The following is a 21214-nucleotide window of genomic DNA, read 5'->3' as shown; positions in this document are numbered from 1 at the left end:
GCTGTGGCCATTGGACATGTAGGGTTTCCCAGATCGAATATATGAAAAATGTTCGTAGGAGATTAGACGACTGTTACAAGCTCGAGTTCAACTCCCATTAAGGTCTCAAACCGTTTGATCTAAGTTGTCTCAACGTCTCGTTGTTCCTGTCGGAATGGCGGCAAACAGCTCTAGCGCAAGGGATCGACTGACTAGCTGGAGATGAGAGATCAGGATGTACTCTGTAGATCGGCAGGCTGGAGCCCCCAGACACCACGCTAAACAGATGGGGCTGGGGATAGGCTCCGCCAACGTCCAATTATCCAGGAAAGCGAGGAATGTGACAAGTCCAATCTGAATGGGCGCTTTGTCACCTCCTTTTTTTCGTTGACCTCCGTGTCTCACAGCCTTAAGCTAGTCAAACAAAGCGCTCATTTATTCGCAATTTATGCTCTGGTTTTCGTACTCAGGAATTTTGTGGCTCTATAGAAACAGTATCATACCTTCTTAGTACGCATGGAGTAGGTATTGTACGCTGTGAAGTTCTTTTCTCACACGCGGATCATCCGTTGCTCTCTACTGGTTCTGGGGAGCAGGTTGTCAGCCTACAAGCATGACCCAAATCCACTTCAAGGGGTTCGTATTGCATTCGTATCTCGAGTTGTCTCGATGAAAATACCTTGTCATTGATCACGGTTGCTGCTGACATTGCTGCCACCGACAGTAGTGTCCGTGTAACACTGCTGCATGTACAGTGTCTTGAATCGTCCCTCGCTTTCATCAAGGAGCTGGCGAGGATTTCCCTCCTCTATTATCCGACCATCTTCCATTACGAGGACTTGGTCAAAATCGAGGATGCTGTGTAACCTGTGTGTGATGGCTATGACCGTACAATCCTTGAAACGGGTCCGTAGGATAGCCATGATGCGATCTTCGCTTTCTTTGTCGAGACTAGCAGTTCCCTCATCGAGAATGACAATCTTTTGTTTGCTTACCATAGCTCGTGCGAGGGTGATGAGTTGTCGCTCGCCTTGTGAGAAATTTCTCCCGTTCAGCTCAACAATGTCATCCGGCTTCCATCTTCTTGTTCCCGCCACGTCATCCAACACAGATTGTAGGTAAGTCTCGTCATATTCCCCATTGAAATCCAAATTGAAACGTATCGTGCCATCCAGCAGCGTGGGATCCTGTGGGATAAAGTTGATGCTTTGTCGCAACCTATCCACCTTGAGCGACTCGATATCAACGCCATCGACCGATATGGTTCCACGCGTCCTAGTTGTGAGCCGCAGCAGGCTCAATGCCAGAGAGGTTTTCCCGCATCCTGTGCGCCCGACAACAGCAACTCGTTGAGTGGGATTGATCTTAAGGTCAATACCCTTTAGAATTTCGTCCTGATCCAAAGCATAGCTGGCCCCTAGGTTTTCAATGTAAATGAAACCTTGTGCTGGCCACTCTTTCACTGTCGGTTCATTATCAACGGAGACTTCCTGAGGAAGTCCCTGAATGTAATCGTCGATACGAGAATAACTGGCCATCTCCACTTCCAGAAGACTGGATAGATAAACCAAATCTAAGAAGGTTAGCAAGTTTGATAATGACAACCAGTCCGGAATGTCTTACAAAGAAGGGCGGTGCAGAGCCCAGTGGTGAGAGCGAGACTTAGACCGACGGCGGGAGCACTTGGATGCGGTTGCATAACTGCCAATGTCGCTGCGGAGATCGAGATCAGGGCAACGAATATGTCCATCCTGACTGCCAACCACCTTTGAAGATCACTAACTGCGTTCCATGCTTGGACATGGTGCGTAACAGCCGCATTGAATCGTGTCTGTAGTATTCTTTGCGCACGGAATGCATGTATTGTCATAAGACCTGAGGCAGACTCTGCAATGCTGTGGTGTAAAGGTGTTAGGCTCGCAGCGTATATATGTTTCACGGCGGTCGCTGCAAAACGATAACGGTAGCCCACATAGAGTGCAGCTCCAGTCAGCAGGACTGACGGAAGTAAGAATAGCGGGATGAGCGATGACACCGTTAGGATCCGGAGACCAATCGACAAGCATGTCTCTAGGACTGGACGAAAGTTCTTGAATAAAGTGTCGTCCAGACTAGCGGTATCGGATGAACAACGGTTGATGACCTGCCCAACCGGCGTATTCCAGATCCAAGAATAGGTGGCTCCGAAAATTGTGTTAACCATTTCCAGATATTTATCACGACTAGCTCTCCAGGCACCGGAGTATAACAAAGAAAGCGAGACTGCCAGGATCAAAAGCTGAGCACATCCAAGACCTGCACACCTCGTCAGTGCCGAATGTTGAATGAAAGGCCTAGTTGTGCAAAGAAGAAGTTTACCTGTATAGATTCCCAAGTAAAGGCCACCACTGCTATTGTCACTATTCAGCAACTTGGCACTCCAGACGGAAAGCCATGCAGACAGCGCAATTTCCACTGCTTGGGCCACTACCGCAGAGACCAAGGCCAAGGCGATGAAAGATCGACTGCCGAATAAGCGAAGATATTTGAGGCCTGACAGTTTAGTGAGCTGGCATCGTAGGGTGGAGGGAAGCCGCATTTACCGTATCTCAAACTGCTCACATATTGGTGATCAGTGCCTGTACACGATGATTGACACAAGCCTGGGCTCGCGTTGTTGCTATCTCCAGAGATTCCAGCATGAGGGGACGAACCATCGAGCGTTTCCACGATGGGCATTTGGGATGTATAATTCTTCGACAAACTCTTCTCAAACCGGGCAATCCTGCCGTTTTCCATATGTAGAATCATATCAGCAACCTGGAGTATTCTGGGGTTATTCGTGACCATAATCAAAGTCCGATCTTGTTGCCTCAACCCCGTCACACACTTGGTCACTATCCACTCAAAGGTGTCTGGGTCTAGACCGGAGAGAACATCGTCCAAGATGACAACCCTGGCGTCCATATACATAGCTCGGGCAAGGGCGACTCTCTGTCGTTGACCTCCAGAAAGACTTCGGCCGCATTCACCCACCTCCTTCAGGTCCCCGTTTTTGAAAGCTGCAAGATCTTTCTCCAGACCGCAATCTTTGAGCACGCGCTCATAACGTTTTGGATCAAGTAGAGTGCCAAAAATGATGTTGTCTCTAATACTACCCCTCAGTAGCCAAGGCTCCTGGGATGCATATGCAACTGGCTCAAACTGTGCCCTTTTCAGCCCTATACTATGTTGAGTATGAGAGCGGCCGAGTAGTAGTGAGTGTAGTAATAATGTTTTCCCTGAGCTATGTATGAATGTAAATGAGTGAACTGAAGGAAGGGAGGAGGGTGAACTGTACCCTGTTTTTCCTGCGATCACATTGATACCACCATCAATAAGATGAAAGTCGATATTTTCGTGATTGTCATCGGATCTTCTAGTCATTTGCGTGACAACCAACATATTATCGGGTTGTTTACCCTTAGCATGTGCAGTGGACTGCTCTGGGGTTGTCACTTGCTCAAATTCTTCAAGGTCTAGGAAACCGCTCAATCGTTGCAAGCTCACCATAGCCTGCGCATATTGACCCGCACCAAGTACACTCAACATGAGCATACTCTTGATGATGTTGAAGACAGCAACAAGCGTAAAGACAATATCCGGTGTCAGAGACCGTCCTCCTACAAGTGTCAAAACACATAAGCAGAGGGTTATGGCTATGAAGGAACATGAAGAGGAAAGGCTTTCTGAGAGGATGATGACACGCATCTTGAGCCATATAGCCTTCAGCTCATGTGAACGTGCATCGTTGATTCTCCTTATGAAAGCCTGGGCATTCCCAAGTATTTTGATCAGTATCAACGCTCGTATGATTTGAGTTGTTTGGGTAACTCGTTTGTCTGTCGCCTGTACAATTGCTGACTGAACCCTTGTCTGCTCCGATATTATGAACCGAGATAGGGGATATCTAGTCAAAAGAAGAAATATCAGGCTAGGGATATAGTACCACCCCATGACTCTGTACAGGAGCACCGAGGCGGTGATGAATTCGACTGGGACCATGAATGCAGTCATCGCGGTGTATCGAAGTGTGCCCAGTCTGTCAATATCAACTGAAACAATGCTTTGTAATTGACCAATATCGAGCTTCGCATTTGCTTCGAGCCTGGTCAATTTTTGGTGAACCGCTGTCACAATAAAGGCCTTCCAGTCTCCAATTGTATGAGTGGAGTAATATTCGAAAGTCTGCATGCATATACCACGAATGATTGGAGAAAAACCAAATAGTACTATTGAGAACCACGGTTGGAGATTTGCGTCAGAGGGTGTCTGAATGAAAAGCAGAAGTTGATACAAGCCGACTGTTCCAAGGAGCTCGAAAAAGCCACAGAGGCCTGCAAAAAGAGCCATTGAAGCCAGTCTGGAGCGAAACAACCTCCAAAGCATGGCTCTGAAGGGCACCGATACATGACAATGGCTGTTATATTCCTGCTGCCAGGACTCCACTGAGTTCTCTTCACGAAGTGAGAAAAGATCCTCCTTGTGGATGGAGCCATTGCTTTGGTAGCCAGTTGTCACTAGTGGACTGACCCAATTGTAAAGCCACCATCGGGAAAGGAGGGAACAAGATTCTGACGGGTGACGAACACCCTTGCTTGGGGTGTATGGATTTGGCGAGATGACAGGAAGCACGATGGCACTTCCAAAGCCCGTCACTAAGTGGATTGTATCCAATAGCGAGAAACTAGGACTTAGTGGGACTTCAAGCCATATCATGGGATATAGTTGACGAGGCACGTTCGTTGTCAAAAAGATTGCAAGGCTCAGGAGTGTCGCATTTCTGAAAAAGATCAAGCGACAAGGGAAAGCGGCCAAGTAAAGGGCTCGAAACAGACATACAACCGCCTGAGATGTTAGGAAGACCCGGATCTCGGATGAAGGTGGAATCAACTTCAACTTACCCACAGAGAAACTGTGATATAGCTCGTCCTGCTGCAAGTATCTGTCTCTTGGATGGAAATTGCAGAGGATATTGAGCATGCTACAGAGCACAGAAGGCCCAATACACCCCACCGAGCATGCGTTGGTGTCAACGATAACGAGCCGGTCGGTGATGCTTGACGGGGAAAATGTATGATGTTGACGATACAAAGTAGCAGGAATAGTCCTGCAAGCACCAGCATGTTGGGCTCAAGTAAACAGACTGAGGAGCGCATCTTGAGTGCCGTAAGGTGCTAACATACGAACTGAGGAAATAGATGTCCAGAAAGATGATGATGGACACCTCGTTGAAAAGGTCAAATGGTAAAGGAGTAGTGAATACCCCGTAGCTCGTAGAGTATCGGAGGCCAAAGTACCTTTTATTAGTAGCTCATAACATCAACCTGCTTGAATGGGTTTGCCTGCTTCTTTCTCTGAGCTCCCCATCAGAATTACTTGACCCAGGCGTACCCGGCCACATAGCATGGCCAAGAACTGGGCATCTGGGTGGAAAGCGTCAAATTTGCTGTCCATATGTCCTAAAATAGTAATTTTGGAGTCTTTCAAGCCTGAGCGCTTTGTTGAGTCGAGTCTAGGTAAGCAGTTTGGCAAGGGACACGGGGAAATGTTTAAGCTTTGTTGCCATAAGGCTCGGTACATTGGATAAAATTGCCCAATTTCAAGCATATCATACGACGACATGTTAGCAGCACGGAGATCATCTGCTTCGAGGCCTTCTGGCGCTGCATTGCGAGAGGTGAAGAGAAGAAGCGCTCAGGGTCTAAGTGAAGTGGTCGTTCCCGATTACCCAATTGGGAAAATCTGCCACTAGCGCCAACACCAAACAGGCGAACTTGGTATACACATCACTCGGCAGAACACGCAACGAAAATTCTCCTGGATTAACATCTTAAGCTAAGTAGCTTGGACTTATCACCGAAGACACCATGCCCGCTTCTCGAATAAATCGTCTCTACTGTTTTTCTTAAACCCAACCTCGTTTGTCACAAGATCACAATGAGGCACTGGCTTGTCGGGTGCTCACTAGCTGGTTTGATTGCGTTAGCAAAGACAGCTGTGAGTCCAAAGTCTATCCAAGCTCCGCTGTCAGGCAATGACGACACAGAGTCATTCAAGACGTTCAGGACCCCGGGCTTTCCTTCTCATTCCCTCAGGATCAAGGAGCAAACCGACGAAGTCTGTGACGCAGGCTCTAAGCAGTACACCGGATGGCTCGATTTCCATGGGAAGCACGTGTTTTTCTGTGAGTCTTGTAGGTGTCTGAAGATGAAGGAACGCTGATCGAACGCAAGAAGGGTACTTCGACAGTCTGAATGATCCGAGAACAGACCCGCTCACATTATGGTTGACAGGAGGACCTGGAGTGAGCAGCTTGGTTGGTAAGAAATATTCTTTGCTCTGAACTTACAAGCCAGACCTTGACAGACTAATTGAAACCAGGTCTGATGCTAGAGGTTGGCCCCTGTCGAATAAACAAGGGTGGTGAAAATACACGAAGGAACCCTCACTCTTGGACACGAAATTCATCGATGATATTTGTCGATCAGCCCGTAGGGACGGGTCTTTCATATGTGGATTCACAGACAGAGGTTCCTACCAGCTCGAAGATCGCAGCTGAAGATATGTACATTTTCCTCGAGATCCTGATGACGGAGGTTTTCCCCGAACGTCGACAGAATCCATTCCACATAGCAGGAGAAAGCTTTGCTGTGAGTTTCGACATTTCTAGAGACATGATTAGAGTTTCAGTATTGATGATTTCATAGGGACATTATATTCCAACCTTGTCACGAGAAATCCTCCGGCAGAACCAAGTTGCTGAAGCAGTGAAGATTCCACTTCAATCAATATTGATTGGGAATGGTTATGTTTCCCCAATGGACACGTTGTATGGGTATTACGAGACACTATGCACAACCAAACCGGGCGTTGATGCTCCCGTCTTGAACCGAACTCGATGCGGAATCATATCAGAGAATCTCCCTCGGTGCCTCAACATATATGAGGTCTGTTATCAGCATCCAGAAAAGGTAGTCTGCGAGGCTACGGATGTAGTATGCGGAGTCATCAAAGAATTGTATCACAACGAGTCATACGCGGGTGGGCGAGATCCATTCGATAGTAAGCTCAGTTTTCAATCCTTCTCACTCTATAAAACATATTGATGAAATTTACCAGTCACTCGTACCTGCGAGGTCGACCACCTTTGCTACTCAGAGACTCTTGAGATCCAGGAATACATCAACGCACCGAGCACCTGGGCAGCGCTCGAGGTTCCTGATAGTATTGCAAAGTTTACCATCGAGTCGAAGGAGGTTGCTTCCGCCTTTGAGACAGCGAACGACTTGTATAGCAATGTCATGACTGACATCAAGTACACCCTCGACCATGGGGTGGATGTCCTGATATACAATGGGAATTTGGACCTCGCATGTAACACTGCGGGTAATCTGAGATGGGCACATGCTTTCCGTTGGAGTGGGCAAGCACCGTTTACATCGAAAGATATGAGGTCTTGGTACGCAACAGTGGGTGGTATCAAAGTCAAGGCTGGCAGCTTTAAACAAGTCTCGGCACCTATATCCCACGGAGATTCCAGGGAGGTCCAATTTGCGTTTGTCACTGTAGACAGATCTGGGCATATGGTGAGTGCATCTTACAATAATTTGCGAAGTTTTTGAGACCAATGCAGCGCTAGGTTCCATTAGATCAACCTGAAGCTGCCCTTGAGCTTTATCAAAGATGGTTATTCCAGCGGTCGCTCTGAGTACTTTGTACCCTGGGGCCTAGAACTGAACGCTTGGTATCGATAGGGTACAATGGGCGCGAGGCTCCGAGTCTCGTGTTTTTACCAATGATATCGAAGCCACTGGGCTAGTTTAGAACTCATCACGGTGTTATCTCGGATGAGAGGGTGTCGGAAAAGAAGGGAATATAAGTAAAATTTGATCGAAATAATAATAAGCTGGCAGAGCAGAACTTGCTGCAACCAGACAATAATTTGCCATGCCACTAAAGCACTGACCCGAGCGTAACAGATCGACAAACTAGAGTACAATCTTTGAATATTCGATAGATCAACCAGGGTGCCCTCCCCCCTTTTTTTTTCTTCGAAAGTGACCGATCCACTGACCGCGTGGGATTGTTGGAATGTGATCAGCAAGCAAGGGGACTCTCTGTAGTTTGGCGTGGCGTGCAGATCGTCCAAAAATACAGAGTAAAAGCTGCGATAATTCAGTATCTATCTAGCAGGCTGCTGTGGAAGTATTTTGATATTCAACTTCCAGCTGTGTATTTCTATTATTGTGCAGCATCTGTACTCAACTACAGGATACCAAAAGATCAGTTCCATAATATCAGCGGTTGTATGGCGTACCAAAGGACAATATTGACCTTTATCTCCTATTCACAACAGGCTCTTGAACCGCCACGCTGTGTTTGCTTCTGACGCCAAATGGAGTGAGTTCCTTGCTTCCCTGAAACAACAAGAATTCAGCATAATGCCATGCACGAAATTAAATCTGGATACACTATCTCCATGCCTAGTTAATGCAAACAAAGAATGTCTTGGTCACTAAGCCTCTTCTGCTTACACAGAGTACAGACAACCCGGCTTTGTTCGTGGGGTTACTCAGACTCCAGATTTGGTTGCCTTTACCCTCAGCTCATAGCTGGACCTTCACTTCAATCGAAGATTCCCGTGAATGCAACTTTTAGGCTTTCTTGGTCTCACAAATATTTCGAGACCATAAATCTAATTTCTCTTGCGATGCTTCTATCTTCAAATGGGGGGCTTTTCCGTCGCCGTGATACTGTTGACTGATCCGCAAATCTGCTCTGACCATGGAACCGAAGAAAGAGTCGATAGATGTTAATGTATGCCAACCATCCGGGGAATCACTGAGCGATGGCAGACTTCAGTCGTCCGAGCCACAGATCTATACGAAGGCGTCACAGCTCGAGATAGGTGAAGATGAGGATAACTCGTACGCTAAAATCCCAAACTCCTTTATTATGTGTGAGATGGACGACACTGACCTTAGCAGTGCACCTCCAGAGGTACGAGCGAGCGTTCCCACCGAGGATGAAGATGTCCCAGTCAATACGTTTCGAGCATGGTTCTTGGGGGTGGTTGGAACTATGGTCCTCACAGCTCTGAATCAGTTTTTTCAGCTTCATTCTCCACCTTGTGAGTCGCCAGGGCCAAGCATATGGTTGCATGGAGGCTGACTGGTTGGCAGTATTTCTATCTGCATATCTAGCGATTCTCGTGACGTTTCCCTGCGGAAAACTCTTGGAAGCTGTGTTGCCCATGAGAACATGGCGCGTGCTGGGCTGGGATTTTACCTTGAACCCAGGGCCATTCAACCAAAAGGAGCACTGTATCGTGGCTATAATGGCATCTCTCGTGACTGCTTTTGACAATGGATCTCTTGCGACGGATGTCTATGTCGCCTTTGAGAAGTTCCTTCATATTCCGATTTCCCTCGGTTACAGGCTTATGTTCCTTCTTACCAGCCAGGCCTTGAGCTTTGGAATTGCAGGATTGTTTCACAAATTTCTCATTGAGCCTGCAGCGTGTGTTTGGCCGGGAGTGCTTCCGACGTGCTCACTGCTTTACACCATTCATTTACGGAATAAACGGAACGAGAAAGCCAATGGCTGGAAGATTAGCCGCATGAAGCTCTTCGCTGTGATCATTCTTTGTGGATCGCTCTACCAGTTTCTTCCTGGCTTCCTGTTTACCGGCCTCACGACGTTTGCCTGGATTACTTGGATTGTTCCTCAGAATGTCACCGTTAACCAGGTCTTTGGAGCAGTCTCGGGGATGGATCTACTCCCACTGACATTGGACTGGAACCAAATCACTGGCTATCTTGGATCACCCCTACTTGTCCCCACATGGGCATTGACCAATGTGTTCTGCGGGAGCGTACTGTTCCTCTGGATTGTGTCCCCGGCATTGCACTGGAGCAATGTGTGGGAAGGACTGTATTTCCCATTCTCTTCGTCGCAAAGCTTTGACAACACAGGTAGGCTCATAACTTCTTCCAGCGTTACCAGCTCTGATATCACCCAGGCAAGCCGTACAACACAAGCCGGGTGATGAATCCAGATTACTCGCTGAACCAAACTGCCTATCATGAATACTCACCCGTGTTTCTGTCAACGACGTCTGTACTGTCATACGGACTGGGATTTGCTGCCGTGGCTTCAATTATCGTCCATACCGCACTCTATCACCGCCGCGAATTATGGAACGGTCTCCTTGCCAGCATTGGGAGATCAAATGCCGAGAAACCAGACATTCACGCCAGGGTCAGTACCACATCTTCCTTCGAGAGAACAGCACTGACTTGAGTAGTTGATGAAAAAGTACAACCAAGTCCCGATGTGGTGGTATGGAGGCAGCTTCCTAGCCATATTCGGCATCAGCATCGCCTTCCTCTACGTCTACGATACAGGGCTTCCCTGGTACGGCTTGGTTCTGGCGATCGCGCTCAACATCGTGCTTTTGTTGCCAACAGGGCTTATGATGGCTTACTGCAACATAAAGCTATCGACTGCTGTTATATCCGCGCTCATCGCGGGGTACATCTGGCCTGGGAAGATGATGAATAACGTGGTCTTTAAGATTTTCACCTTGGTCTCCTCAGCTCAGGGACTTGGATACATTCAGTGCATGAAGCTTGCCCACTACATGGTATGATTTCTCCCAATTGCAGCTGAATTTGTGCTGACCAGGGCAGAAAATCCCTCCACGCGTCACATTCGCTGCACAGTGCACCGGGATTATCGTCTCCTGGCTGACACAGACAGCAGTCAATGTGTGGGCAATGGGGAACATCGAGAATATTTGCACTCCAGACGCCAGTAACAACGTAAGTGAGAGTGCCTCGAGATATAAACAAGTACTCGGCTGAGTTCAGAACAGTTTTACTGCCCTCTAGCAGCAGGATACGCGACCAACGCTCTATTCTGGGGCCTCATCGGACCCAAGAGACTCTTCTCGCCGGGCTCAATGTACCGACCTATGCTGTGGTTCTTTCTCATTGGCACCGTTACCCCCATCATACTATATTTACTAGATCGACGCTTCCCACGAGCCATGCTAAGAAAGGTCAGACATTCCTTCGTCGAGCAGGCAAACGACAAGACAGGTAGACGGACAGGCACGCTAACCGTCCCAGATCCATCTCCCCGCCATCTTCGCATCCACCGCATCGATCCCACCCGCCACCGCGGCAAACTACATGGCCTGGGGCATAGTAGGCTTGTTCTTCAACGGCCATCTGAAACGCAGATACCAGCACTGGTGGATGAAATACAACTACATCCTGTCGGCGGGGCTCGACGCCGCGCTCGCGGTGGGGAACTTCCTCATCTTCTTCTGCCTTGCGTACCCGGGGGTTCGTGTAAAGTGGTTCGGGAACGAGATCACCACGCGGACGGCTGATGGGATGGGTGTGCCGCTGCGCACGGTGGAACCGGGGCAGACGTTTGGGCCGAGCACTTGGACTTAGACGGTATGAAGCTCTGTGGATGGAAGATGCGAGGGCATTGTAATAATAATTGAGGTCTAGGGTAGATTACTCCGATACTAATCATGATCCATCATCATTTGATCCTTCAGATCCCAAGGGGCCCTTTTACGATCTACTCGCGTTAAGGCTCGAAGGTCCCCTCATTTGTCTCTTGTCCAACGAGTGTAGCAGAGGTAAGATATGCGGAACTTACTAACCCCCCAACTCTTCCTTTCCACTAACTTATATAGGTGGTGTGGGATCCTGTAGCGATCCTAGTAGGGGTAGTAAGGATTCTAGGAGCCTTAGGCTTCAAGATTATCTTTCCATCTTGTAAATCTCTTTGTCTTACATTCAACGAGGACTAGGATTGCAGGAATCCTAAGTTCTTCTGCTCTAAGAAGTCTGTCTGGTAATGCTGCTAGAGGATGCTTGGGTGTAAGTGCTCCTTTATATCCTTCTAGTGTACTAGAACATGTTACAGGAATCCGAGGCTCATCGCAGGCCTCTGGACTGCCGGACTGGATGGGAGAAGGGACATGATGAGTAGATTCCATTTATACGAGCTGAACTGTATGTAGAGAACATAAATACTGATGTTACTAACATACCTAGGTAGCCCCGTCCGCTTTACCATCTTCACCAACCTAGAGACAACTATGGCGGCCTTGGAGGCAAAGACTCACCGTTTCAGAGCATCACCGTTTCAGAGCACCACCATAGACTCCACACTCGGAAATCACAAGGTCCTGCTGAAACATACCCAGCACATCCAAGAGCCTATTTTAACAGTGAAATTAAAAGCCTCGCTTCTTGCAGGATTGTTTGCCCGTTTGCCCTAACCCAAGCCTCAGTCCCTTGTCAGTACCATACCCTTAAGAAAACAGCCATGACTAAACTCAACGCCCCACCAACCAAGAAGAACAACCACAGACTACTTATCGCCTCCATGATCCGCGGCATTACAAGAGTCTTATGCTGCTCTGAAAGTCCCTTGTACCGGTGAATATCCACCTGGTGAGACATTCGGCTGCACGGGAGCAATTTTGCCGAGCGAGAGGTTCTGATAGAGCGTGTCTGAGACGGCGAGGAAGACAGTCATACCGAGGTCTTGGCCTTAGCTGTTGTTGGCACTAAAAGTTGCAAGGTACAGGAAAACCAACGGAAGTCCTGACAGATAGTCATTGCGCCCGACGGCGTTCGGGATGTCGTGTGCTGGTACGAGAGACTGATATGTTGTCCTGCCGAAGTTGATCGCCATGGTGAAGCACATGGACCCAGCGAGGAAGACCGCGGTGGTAATCGAGTCCATCATGTGAGGCTTCTCTGTCATTGATTTGCCTGGCTGGGTGGGATATCTGGGGAAGAGCAGAAAATACGCGGGTGAGAAGACAGCTCTTATGACGAGGTTGATGTAGAAGGCCTGACATGTTTGTTGATATGACCAGGATGGAATGGAGGGAGTGTATATAGGGTGATAATCATACCCATCGGCACCTATCGTACCAGTACTGGTGTTGACCGACAATGGGGCCGCCAGTGCAAGGAGCTGATGAGCATCGCCTTCTCCGGTCAAAAGCGGTCCCGATATGACTTTTATGAGATCAAGAGAGGCCGGTGACACAGCACTGGGCATGATGCACATTGCACTCCATGTGGTGATGTGTCAGATTTCCTGTCATGCAGGGCTATATACATATATCATGTATTAGTGGGCTTGGAATAAGTCAACACAACTTATCCTCCATTGATCCTTTTCTATTGATCTATATTAACTCTTTTAAATATATCACTATACTATACATAGAAAGTAGAGTATCCTCCAGCTTCTTTAAGCATAAGTAGTGACTAGTTAGAATAGTAAGAGCCTATCATAGTAATAGGAATGGGTGAGTTCTAGTTTTCCAGTACTAACAACTCCTTAAGCTAGAGAGAAACCAGGTTGCCATCTCCCAGGGGATGTGCGGTCTCCGTCTGACTTTGGAAGATGATGATGGACCAGGGGAGTGGCCAGTCAGCTCATGTGCCGTCATCGCGTTTCAATATCGACGCCTATTTCCATCCTGACAACAATCGACCGGGAGCTTCTCAGTCTTGGGCGGGTACTTCCTGCACGAAACCCTCCAGGAGTTTGATCCCTCCTAACCGCCAGCACTACTCAGTGTATATGCAATTTATATATGCAATAAGGATATAAGCAGTGTGGATGGTTCTAAACCTGTAATGAACTAGTGTATGAAACGCTTACTGTCCAGAAGTCGCAGCCGGTTCCTTATTCCCGCCGTGGTGATGTTTTCTTCTGTGGCGTTTGTCTTTAGGGCTTGATTGAGTCGGTATCCCTTCCTTGGACTGAGTACAGCCTCGGTAGAAAAAGACTATTGTTCAATGAGATCGATCTGTCTACAAGGCATAAACCAACCCCTCCTCAGGGCGCACGGCACCATTGCAAAGTTTTCCCCATCCCCCATAGATTCCATTCTCTCCAGCAACGCCCTGGCAGTTGTCAGCTTTGCAGACCATGTGGATCATCTGTGGATTCGTAGCAGAGGATTCCATCCTGATGAACCTGATGACTGTGATGCGATAAGACAGAGAGAGAAAGGGCGGCCCTTTCTCACGGGTTTGTCCTTTGTCCAGTAACTCTTCTTTGTCTGGCCCCTCCTTTAGTCTCTTGAAACAGCCGATTATCTCCGTGGGTGCAGTAGTGGAGGGGGGTATACTCCGTTGAGGGCATACCACTCCAACACCCCTCCTCCTCAGATCAGTGAAAAGTGGACGAAACGCTTCCTCAAATGGCATCCAGAATATCGAGTTGAAAGGCAAAAGAGCTATTGAAGCTGAGCAGAAGCAGACATGAGCCCTAGTCATCAAACCATGCTTTCAAGGGTTGATGGATAAAAGCTGCATCCATCCCTGAGATCTATATAACTTTGATGAGATTAGCTTCTAGATTGGAATCAGTAAAGATCAGTGGAACATTACTCCAGAGTTTAAAAAGTAGATTTGGTCGTCATATGCTTCAGCTAGATCCAGAGGAAGAAGCTTCAATGGCCCAATCTGATGCTGCAAAGCAAGGCACATCAACGCTGTGCATAAGCTTCCAGAGCCCATCTACGTACAGGGGGAATAGTACGAAAGGAAGAGGTCAGCCACATTCTTCAGGTGAAGCAAGAAGATGATGAGTTAGTAGTAGAGAAAGATCGATTACGACCAAAGTGGAAGAAAGTGATGGCGGAACTGCAGGAGTACTTACTGCCTAGCGAAAGGAGCCTACGGAGTATTAAGTATTCGAAAGCGGAGAAAGGAAACATAGTACAGAGTACTCCGTAGTACGGAGTACCACCGACAGAATAATAAAACAACAACAACAACAACAACAACAATCTCACTTGAAAGAGTGCTTTCTGGATGATGCAGAGGATAGGTAGTGATTGAGCACAACCTCCAGGAAAATAAGTCTATTTCAAAGAGCTTGATTCGATTTGCTGAAAAAGCATCATCCAAAACAGTGGTGGCATGACATGGCATGACCATACCCATCACCCTCAACCTGGAGGCTGGCGCATAGCGAATAAGTCATATATCCTCCTTCGGGCAGAGATAGTGTGCGTCCTGCATCCTGCACTGCATACATACTCTGAAGTGTTCACGAGATCAACACTCAGATACCCGCGATAATAATCCCTAAGAATCAACCTGGTTGAGGGGGAGGTGAGCTACGCCCGCTCACCGACCAGTCATATTATTCGCCTCGTGTAAAGAATCCGTGGCATGTTAGGTTGGGGCCTCCGTTCCAACTTCCTCTAGCCTTGAGTTCTTGACTCTCGGGACTCAGGACTCAGGACTCAGGACCATCTAGTTAGTCGTGAGCAGAGTGGTGGCTGATGGCAGTGCTCTGGGCTCGCGCATGGGCTGGAATGTTGCGATGCACCACCAATAACTGATTCCGAATAACTCATATATAAATGATAAGAGGCAACCAGTTCTCCATACATGTCTTTTCCTGCAGCTGGAATCCCCCGGGGGAAGGGGTCGTGTTCAAGATTTTGTTTCAATGGAGATTATGAGACTGATGGCACTGCAGGAGAAATAAAGCGAGTGGGCGAGCTCATTCTTCGATTTGAAGCTCTGATCTTCTTTTCTTCTCTTCTCTGTCTCCAGCTACACAACGCCAGCGTTTCTCAACCTCCCTTTTTTCTTTTCTTTTCTTTTCTTTTTTTAATCGCCTGCAGGACATCATTTGACGGCAGAGCAGCTCAGGTGTTAAAAATCATGCAGAGAGCTGGAAGTGTCAATGGTCTGATCAGCTACATAGCTGCACAGCAACTTTAAAAGGCTGTGACCCCGCCATGATAGACTTCAAGAGACCGACTTCAATAGGTTGAGTGTGAACTGATGACGATCGGGAGACCTCGATTCGAACTCGGACGCGACCATCACGTTGTTGTTTCGATTGCTCCCTCTTCGCTTCGAACTAAATAAGTACTGACTGATTTTCTCTCTTTCTTTCCTGTGGTGCGTACAAAAACTCGTTGATTTTACCTCTCTGTTGTTGTTGTTGTTGTTCTTGTTTGTGTCGAGCTCAAGCTTGGTTCCTGGTCGGTCGCATTCGCAATTTCCTCCTCCCCCATCAAGATCTACTTAGAGTTACGCCCGTCTACGGTACACAGCGGCAGAAGTCTGGACTCTGGCCTCTGGACCGGAACATGGGACTGTCGTCAAGCGACGGAGATATGAGCGATAAAAATCATCACATGGTCATCGTTCTGGGTATTGGTCTAGGAGTTGTTTCACTGATCATCATGTGTCTGCTGTACGTCACTATCACCATCACCATCACCATCATCACTACCAACTACCACGATTACGGCCTCATTCCAACTGCGCCAAAACAGCGAATGTCTGCTGTCTAATCCCTCGAATCTAATGCTCTCCAGGTTAACCATCTTCGTCAATCGCCGCGAGCGAACGCCCACTTTCAAGAAGAAGAACCGGAAGGATCCCGCCGATAAGCTGCGCAGATTGGACGCCGTCTCGCCCATTCGGACGCTCGAGGAGTGGTGGTCGAAATCGAAGGGGCCATTATTACCCGCCGAGGGGGTCGATGGACAGTTTATCTGGTAGGTGGAATCTGAGCGGATCAAGGCGACCGCCAGCTAAACACACCCCAGCGCCGTCTGTCTCGAATCGGTCCTTCGCGCGCAGGAGATCCGAGAACTCAAATGCTTGCACGTCTTTCACAAGGAATGTCTGGACAAGTGGTATCTGCAGGACCACTTCAACTGTCCACTGTGTCATCGCGCATATTATGTTCAGGAGTCGCGCCCGAGTAATGATTTTGTTTGGATGGTATGACGGGAATGACGGCGTTTTTCACGGGGGGCGGCCAGGGTCGGTTTTTTTTTATTTTCTCGTGCTTTGTCCCTTTTTGACGGGCGTTGTAACGTTACGACTTGCCTTATCATGTTATGACCTATGCGATACCTTCAACTGATGACCACCTTTTCAGACCGGGAACCCATCCCTTGATGGTAGATACTCGAAGTTGAAATCCCAGGTGTTGGGATTATACCCATCCATATAGTTGAACAGACCTGACGTCACGTCGTTGAAGACCTCCGCCTGCACCGGCTGTGGGTCGAGGATTTGATCGAGGATGTGAGACAGCTTCTTCTCCACCTCCTTGCATGTCTGGTAATTCCCCTGGCCAGGACGGGCAACCCAGGACAGGCACGAGACGAAGACGCTCAGATTCCGGATGAGCTCCGCCCGCGGCAATACAATACTATGGGGCCCGACCTCTTGGCTCTGTCGAAGAAGCTCAAGCGTCAAGACGCTAGCACTGGGCAGTCCGTAGTAGAGAACCTATGATCAATCAGTATTTCGAGGGCCCGGAGGACCATGCATGGGGTTAACATACGACCCACGAGTAGTGCCGGCTCATATCCATCTGCGAGTTTCGCTCTGTATTGATTCGCACAATGATCGATAGTACTTCTCGGGACGTGTCGAACAGTGCCTCATGCCCAGTGTTGGTTCGTTTAACAAGCGTCCTTTGAATGAGAAAGATGGTATACAGGTAATCAAGATACGTGTGAAGCAATGCAAAATATGAGCAATAGATATCGCCATCGTCCCCCTCGGTACGTATATCATAGCGCAAGTAACTAGGTGCGGTGTCCCATGTCGTTCGTGTCTTTCCCACAAGTTGACTAATAGACGCTGTCAGTAAGCGAAGAAACCATGAACCTGTATAACAAACTCACTTGGATTTCTGTACAAGATCATCCTGATCATTGAAGCCAAGCGCTAGCTCGAGGGCCTGCTCCCGAAATATAGCGAGCAGGAATCGAAGGCGGACGAGAGTCACCGCATGCGTGCTTCCGTAGACATGCCAACCGGCCTTATCCAATTCTGCAATGGCTTGTGTTAAAGTGGATCCCCCGGCAATCAGTATTTCATGGCTGACATCCAAGGGAGGCGTCAGTGTGCAGTATCGATAATTGATCAGCGGCGGTCGGCCCACAAAAGTGGCAAGTGATTTATCCGCGTAAAATGCAGAAGCAAAACAGAGTCTTCGCCATTGGCGCAGAAAGTATGGGCAGTCGTCGGCCTGAACGTTCTCTTGATGAAGTCCAGCAGCGTAGATCGTAGCTGACAAGTCACCGAGTCGACGCCATGCCTGGTAACCTGTCATCTTATCAATATAAAACTCAGTCAGTTTTTGATTGGGGTCATACTCGAGTCTCCATATTGCTGTGTCCTTAGCATGACATCGTTGTACTGAAAGAACCCTAAAAGTTCATTGGCGGAAGATGCCTGGTCGCAGAAGCCAAGGCATATGCCGCTGGCTTCAACGATCTGAGCACGGAGTCGTTCCTTCGCCTCACTATCAGGAGCTGCCTGACTGAGGTCAGGATCACTATCTGGGGTAGACATCAATGCTATTCCAGTGATCGCGAAGATATTCCCCAGAGCCTCCCATCGCGAGTTTCGCCCCGTGAACGAGGAGAAATACTGCTCAACAGTCATTGAACCATGGACGGTCAGCGGACGAGAGGTATTCTGGAAGATCTGATGGACTAAATCTTGAAACTGGGTTTCAAAATCATCAGCCTCAAAGGTTTCGAATACCCTTCGAAATGATTGCAGAATAGCTTCGATAATGATAATCGGCACAATCGTGACCACCGTTCGAACGTGATATTTTCGAATCATAATATCACAGATCGGAAGATCATAGAGTAGTTTGAGCATCTCTATCCCCAGCTGTAAGCGATCCGAATCAACAGATCGAGTAGATGCAGCAGCGGCAGAACTGTTGTCCAGCTCATACGGGATATCACTGCGATGTTCGGTCAGGACAGCCGAATAGCTGGTTGATCCAAGGTATCCAGGAAGTGCCGACGGAGGCTCCAGGGTCACACGCAGTCGACTGCCCTCCCGGTTTGAGCCAGGACTCGAGGCACTACTATCAGTCAGTAAGGTACGACGCGTGGGACAGTAGGGTACGGAAGACTTGACTTTGAATTTGGCTGACTCGTCAATATCCTCGTCGCTTCGATTGGACTGGCTCGACTGCCCACAGCGCGCTTTGTCATCGGTGCAGGATGGTAGAAGCATCGACTAGCGATCTTCTTCGCCGTGCAGCGGCCACATACTGGTCGCCCATGGTCGCAGCGTAATTTTGCTTTGCGACAAGGCTCACAGGACTGCAATGTTCCATTGCGACGGACTGCGGGCGATCGGGTTTGTCCTGCGATATCCGCCATACTCAATGGCAACGCTCAGTGGTTCCCATCAAGGAGGGTTCTTGACTCCATTACTTGATGAAAATGTTTGATTAACAAATGAGTTTGGATGACTGATCGCTGTCTTGGAGAAATCTCTCCGAGACATGGCAAAACGTGGTGGTTGGTCTCCCTAACCCAAAGCAGCTAGCGCCTGGTGTATAGATCTGAAGTGTCAACTTGAAAATCAACATCTCACATTATCAATATATTGCTCGAATGATGGATATGTTTGATAGAAAGATAAGTGATGATAGTATTACTGGCAATATATTGCATCTCTATAAGCCTTCCATATGTGCTCGCTCATGTTTCGTCAATATAAACAACGTTCACTTTCAACATCTCATCCTCACTCGCTCTCTTGGCTGTACGGATAGCTGGGAGAGGACTAAAAAGTAAAGAAGAAAGAATAGAGAATTAGATACGCTCTCGAGACCAGAATTTTATGTCGAAGCAAGAATACACAGTCAGCAAAACAGAATGGAGTGCAGTTGTAGTACAACCGTCCTCAACATTCTGCCCAACGCCTGCTCCTATTTTTGAAGGGAGCAGAACGCTGTATTCGAACCGGGGACCTACTGGATCATGCAGCGGCTGCTAGAAGTCACTGCCTTGGGCAGCCTTCTTGCATAGACTGACCGCTGCACTACCGCCCCGGTTCCTTGCTGAGGTAGAATTGACGGGGGGGCATATGTTGCCTGATGTGTTGCCTAAAGGGGAAGTGGCTGGCTTGATACCTGGAAGCTCAGGCATACAACTACGAACCTGAGAATAAGAACGCCAGTCAGTGAGTTCAGATGCAGCAAGTGATGCAGCAAGTGTATGCCAGATCACTGCTTTGCCTACAAAACCCTCTTCTGTACCAGTGTTTCCACAAAATCTGTCCATCGTTCTGTTCGGTAACATAATTTGATGTCCCAACATTACAATTATAAATGACTTTGAATTGAGATGCCATGACACCTCCCCTTAGAGCGACTTGACAACTATCTTCCTGAATTGCCGACGCATTAGACAAGCTACTACTCCAAAATCGCAGAACCTCTCATTGATTTGCCAGCACTTGCTGCTCTATTCACAAGCGTCCGCTAATAGCAATAATCGAGGGAGGTTCCGCACCGAGAATATCCGGACTTTAGATAGTATCAGAATTCCCTCGGACAAGAAAGACTAGTACACCAGTAAGTAACACGACAAACCCAGCAGTCAACGCGGTTCTCCAGGTCGGCATTCTCATCCTCTCTTGGTCTGACTCGGGGAATTCAAAAGATCTAAGGTCATCCAGGAACTTGATTTTGCTTGGAAGGGGACAGAAGCGTTGTTGTTATCTGGGGACTTCAGGCCTTCATATACCTTTCCCTTTCCAACATCGAGGAGAGGACTGCTAAGTAGCTGGTCGCCTGGCAAGTGACTACCAGACCACAGCTCTTCTTCAACTTAACCTCTAAGGTACGCCCCCATGAATTTTCGGCCTGTTGGTCCTACGATTGGATGGTGGGATCATCCATGGGAAAGCAGGACCACTTTGTTGGTATTGGCCGTACCACTTCGTCCTAGAATATGGATTGAGAAGGGGGGGGGGGGGAGATGGAACGAGAGTGAGCCACTATGCATCAAACCTTACAATTCTCGCTGGATTATACAAGTACAAGGATGATAATTGAACCAATAAGACAATACTCAGAAGTCATATGAAACAAAGGTTGTCATTGAAAACGGAGACATGGCTTCATATGGTTTCTTCATGGAGTCTGTTTGAGAAGATGTGGACTCCGGGGACTGTTCACAGAGACGAAGGAACCAGCCGTCATGCAGGATTCGCCAAGAGATCTTGGATACTGACATGCGTTCAGGTGGGATTCATATGTGCGGGTGACGTCTATTCATAGGGCAATACCAACATACAGTATAATCTTTATAGTCGAGATTGCTCCACAAATTGTAATCTTTTCGACA

At 48.1% G+C, this 21214-nt stretch overlaps 5 protein-coding genes across 5 annotated transcripts, besides 8 other annotated features; 3 read left to right on the top strand and 2 right to left on the bottom strand.

Annotated features, from left to right (window-relative positions):
- Positions 1 to 662: 662 nt before the first annotated feature.
- ACLA_040080 (putative ABC transporter) lies at positions 663 to 5156 on the bottom strand (the record flags this gene model as incomplete). The annotated part of the gene is made up of 6 exons (XM_001271217.1): positions 663 to 1552; positions 1603 to 2274; positions 2338 to 2511; positions 2673 to 3244; positions 3299 to 4823; positions 4898 to 5156. The coding sequence occupies 6 exons, from the start codon at positions 5154 to 5156 to the stop codon at positions 663 to 665; spliced, it is 4092 nt and encodes a 1363-aa protein (XP_001271218.1).
- Positions 5157 to 5937: 781 nt separating this feature from the next.
- Positions 5938 to 7754, top strand: cp7 (putative carboxypeptidase Y; the record flags this gene model as incomplete). The annotated part of the gene is made up of 6 exons (XM_001271216.1): positions 5938 to 6184; positions 6237 to 6320; positions 6382 to 6650; positions 6708 to 7062; positions 7120 to 7586; positions 7650 to 7754. 6 exons carry the CDS (start codon positions 5938 to 5940, stop codon positions 7752 to 7754), a joined length of 1527 nt encoding a protein of 508 aa, XP_001271217.1.
- Positions 7755 to 8784: 1030 nt separating this feature from the next.
- optC (small oligopeptide transporter, OPT family) lies at positions 8785 to 11465 on the top strand (the record flags this gene model as incomplete). Its single annotated transcript, XM_001271215.1, has 7 exons — positions 8785 to 9130; positions 9183 to 9974; positions 10022 to 10260; positions 10307 to 10645; positions 10692 to 10823; positions 10877 to 11062; positions 11133 to 11465. 7 exons carry the CDS (start codon positions 8785 to 8787, stop codon positions 11463 to 11465), a joined length of 2367 nt encoding a protein of 788 aa, XP_001271216.1.
- A 683-nt stretch (positions 11466 to 12148) lies between these two features.
- Positions 12149 to 12184: a microsatellite.
- Positions 12185 to 14822: 2638 nt separating this feature from the next.
- Positions 14823 to 14848: a microsatellite.
- Positions 14824 to 14848: a microsatellite.
- A 445-nt stretch (positions 14849 to 15293) lies between these two features.
- Positions 15294 to 15317: a microsatellite.
- A 341-nt stretch (positions 15318 to 15658) lies between these two features.
- Positions 15659 to 15685: a microsatellite.
- Positions 15686 to 16012: 327 nt separating this feature from the next.
- Positions 16013 to 16037: a microsatellite.
- A 134-nt stretch (positions 16038 to 16171) lies between these two features.
- Positions 16172 to 16820, top strand: ACLA_040050 (putative RING finger domain protein; the record flags this gene model as incomplete). The annotated part of the gene is made up of 3 exons (XM_001271214.1): positions 16172 to 16278; positions 16403 to 16585; positions 16637 to 16820. 3 exons carry the CDS (start codon positions 16172 to 16174, stop codon positions 16818 to 16820), a joined length of 474 nt encoding a protein of 157 aa, XP_001271215.1.
- Positions 16284 to 16319: a microsatellite.
- Positions 16821 to 16970: 150 nt separating the features above from the next.
- Positions 16971 to 19191, bottom strand: ACLA_040040 (putative C6 transcription factor; the record flags this gene model as incomplete). The annotated part of the gene is made up of 5 exons (XM_001271213.1): positions 16971 to 17330; positions 17386 to 17677; positions 17732 to 18155; positions 18206 to 18933; positions 19127 to 19191. The coding sequence occupies 5 exons, from the start codon at positions 19189 to 19191 to the stop codon at positions 16971 to 16973; spliced, it is 1869 nt and encodes a 622-aa protein (XP_001271214.1).
- Positions 19192 to 20055: 864 nt separating this feature from the next.
- Positions 20056 to 20084: a microsatellite.
- Positions 20085 to 21214: the final 1130 nt, after the last annotated feature.

This window comes from Aspergillus clavatus, genomic scaffold (genome assembly GCF_000002715.2).
Source record: "Aspergillus clavatus NRRL 1 1099423829802 genomic scaffold, whole genome shotgun sequence".
Classification (NCBI taxonomy): Eukaryota; Fungi; Ascomycota; class Eurotiomycetes; order Eurotiales; family Aspergillaceae; genus Aspergillus; species Aspergillus clavatus.
This window is presented reverse-complemented; position numbering and strand designations above follow the sequence as displayed.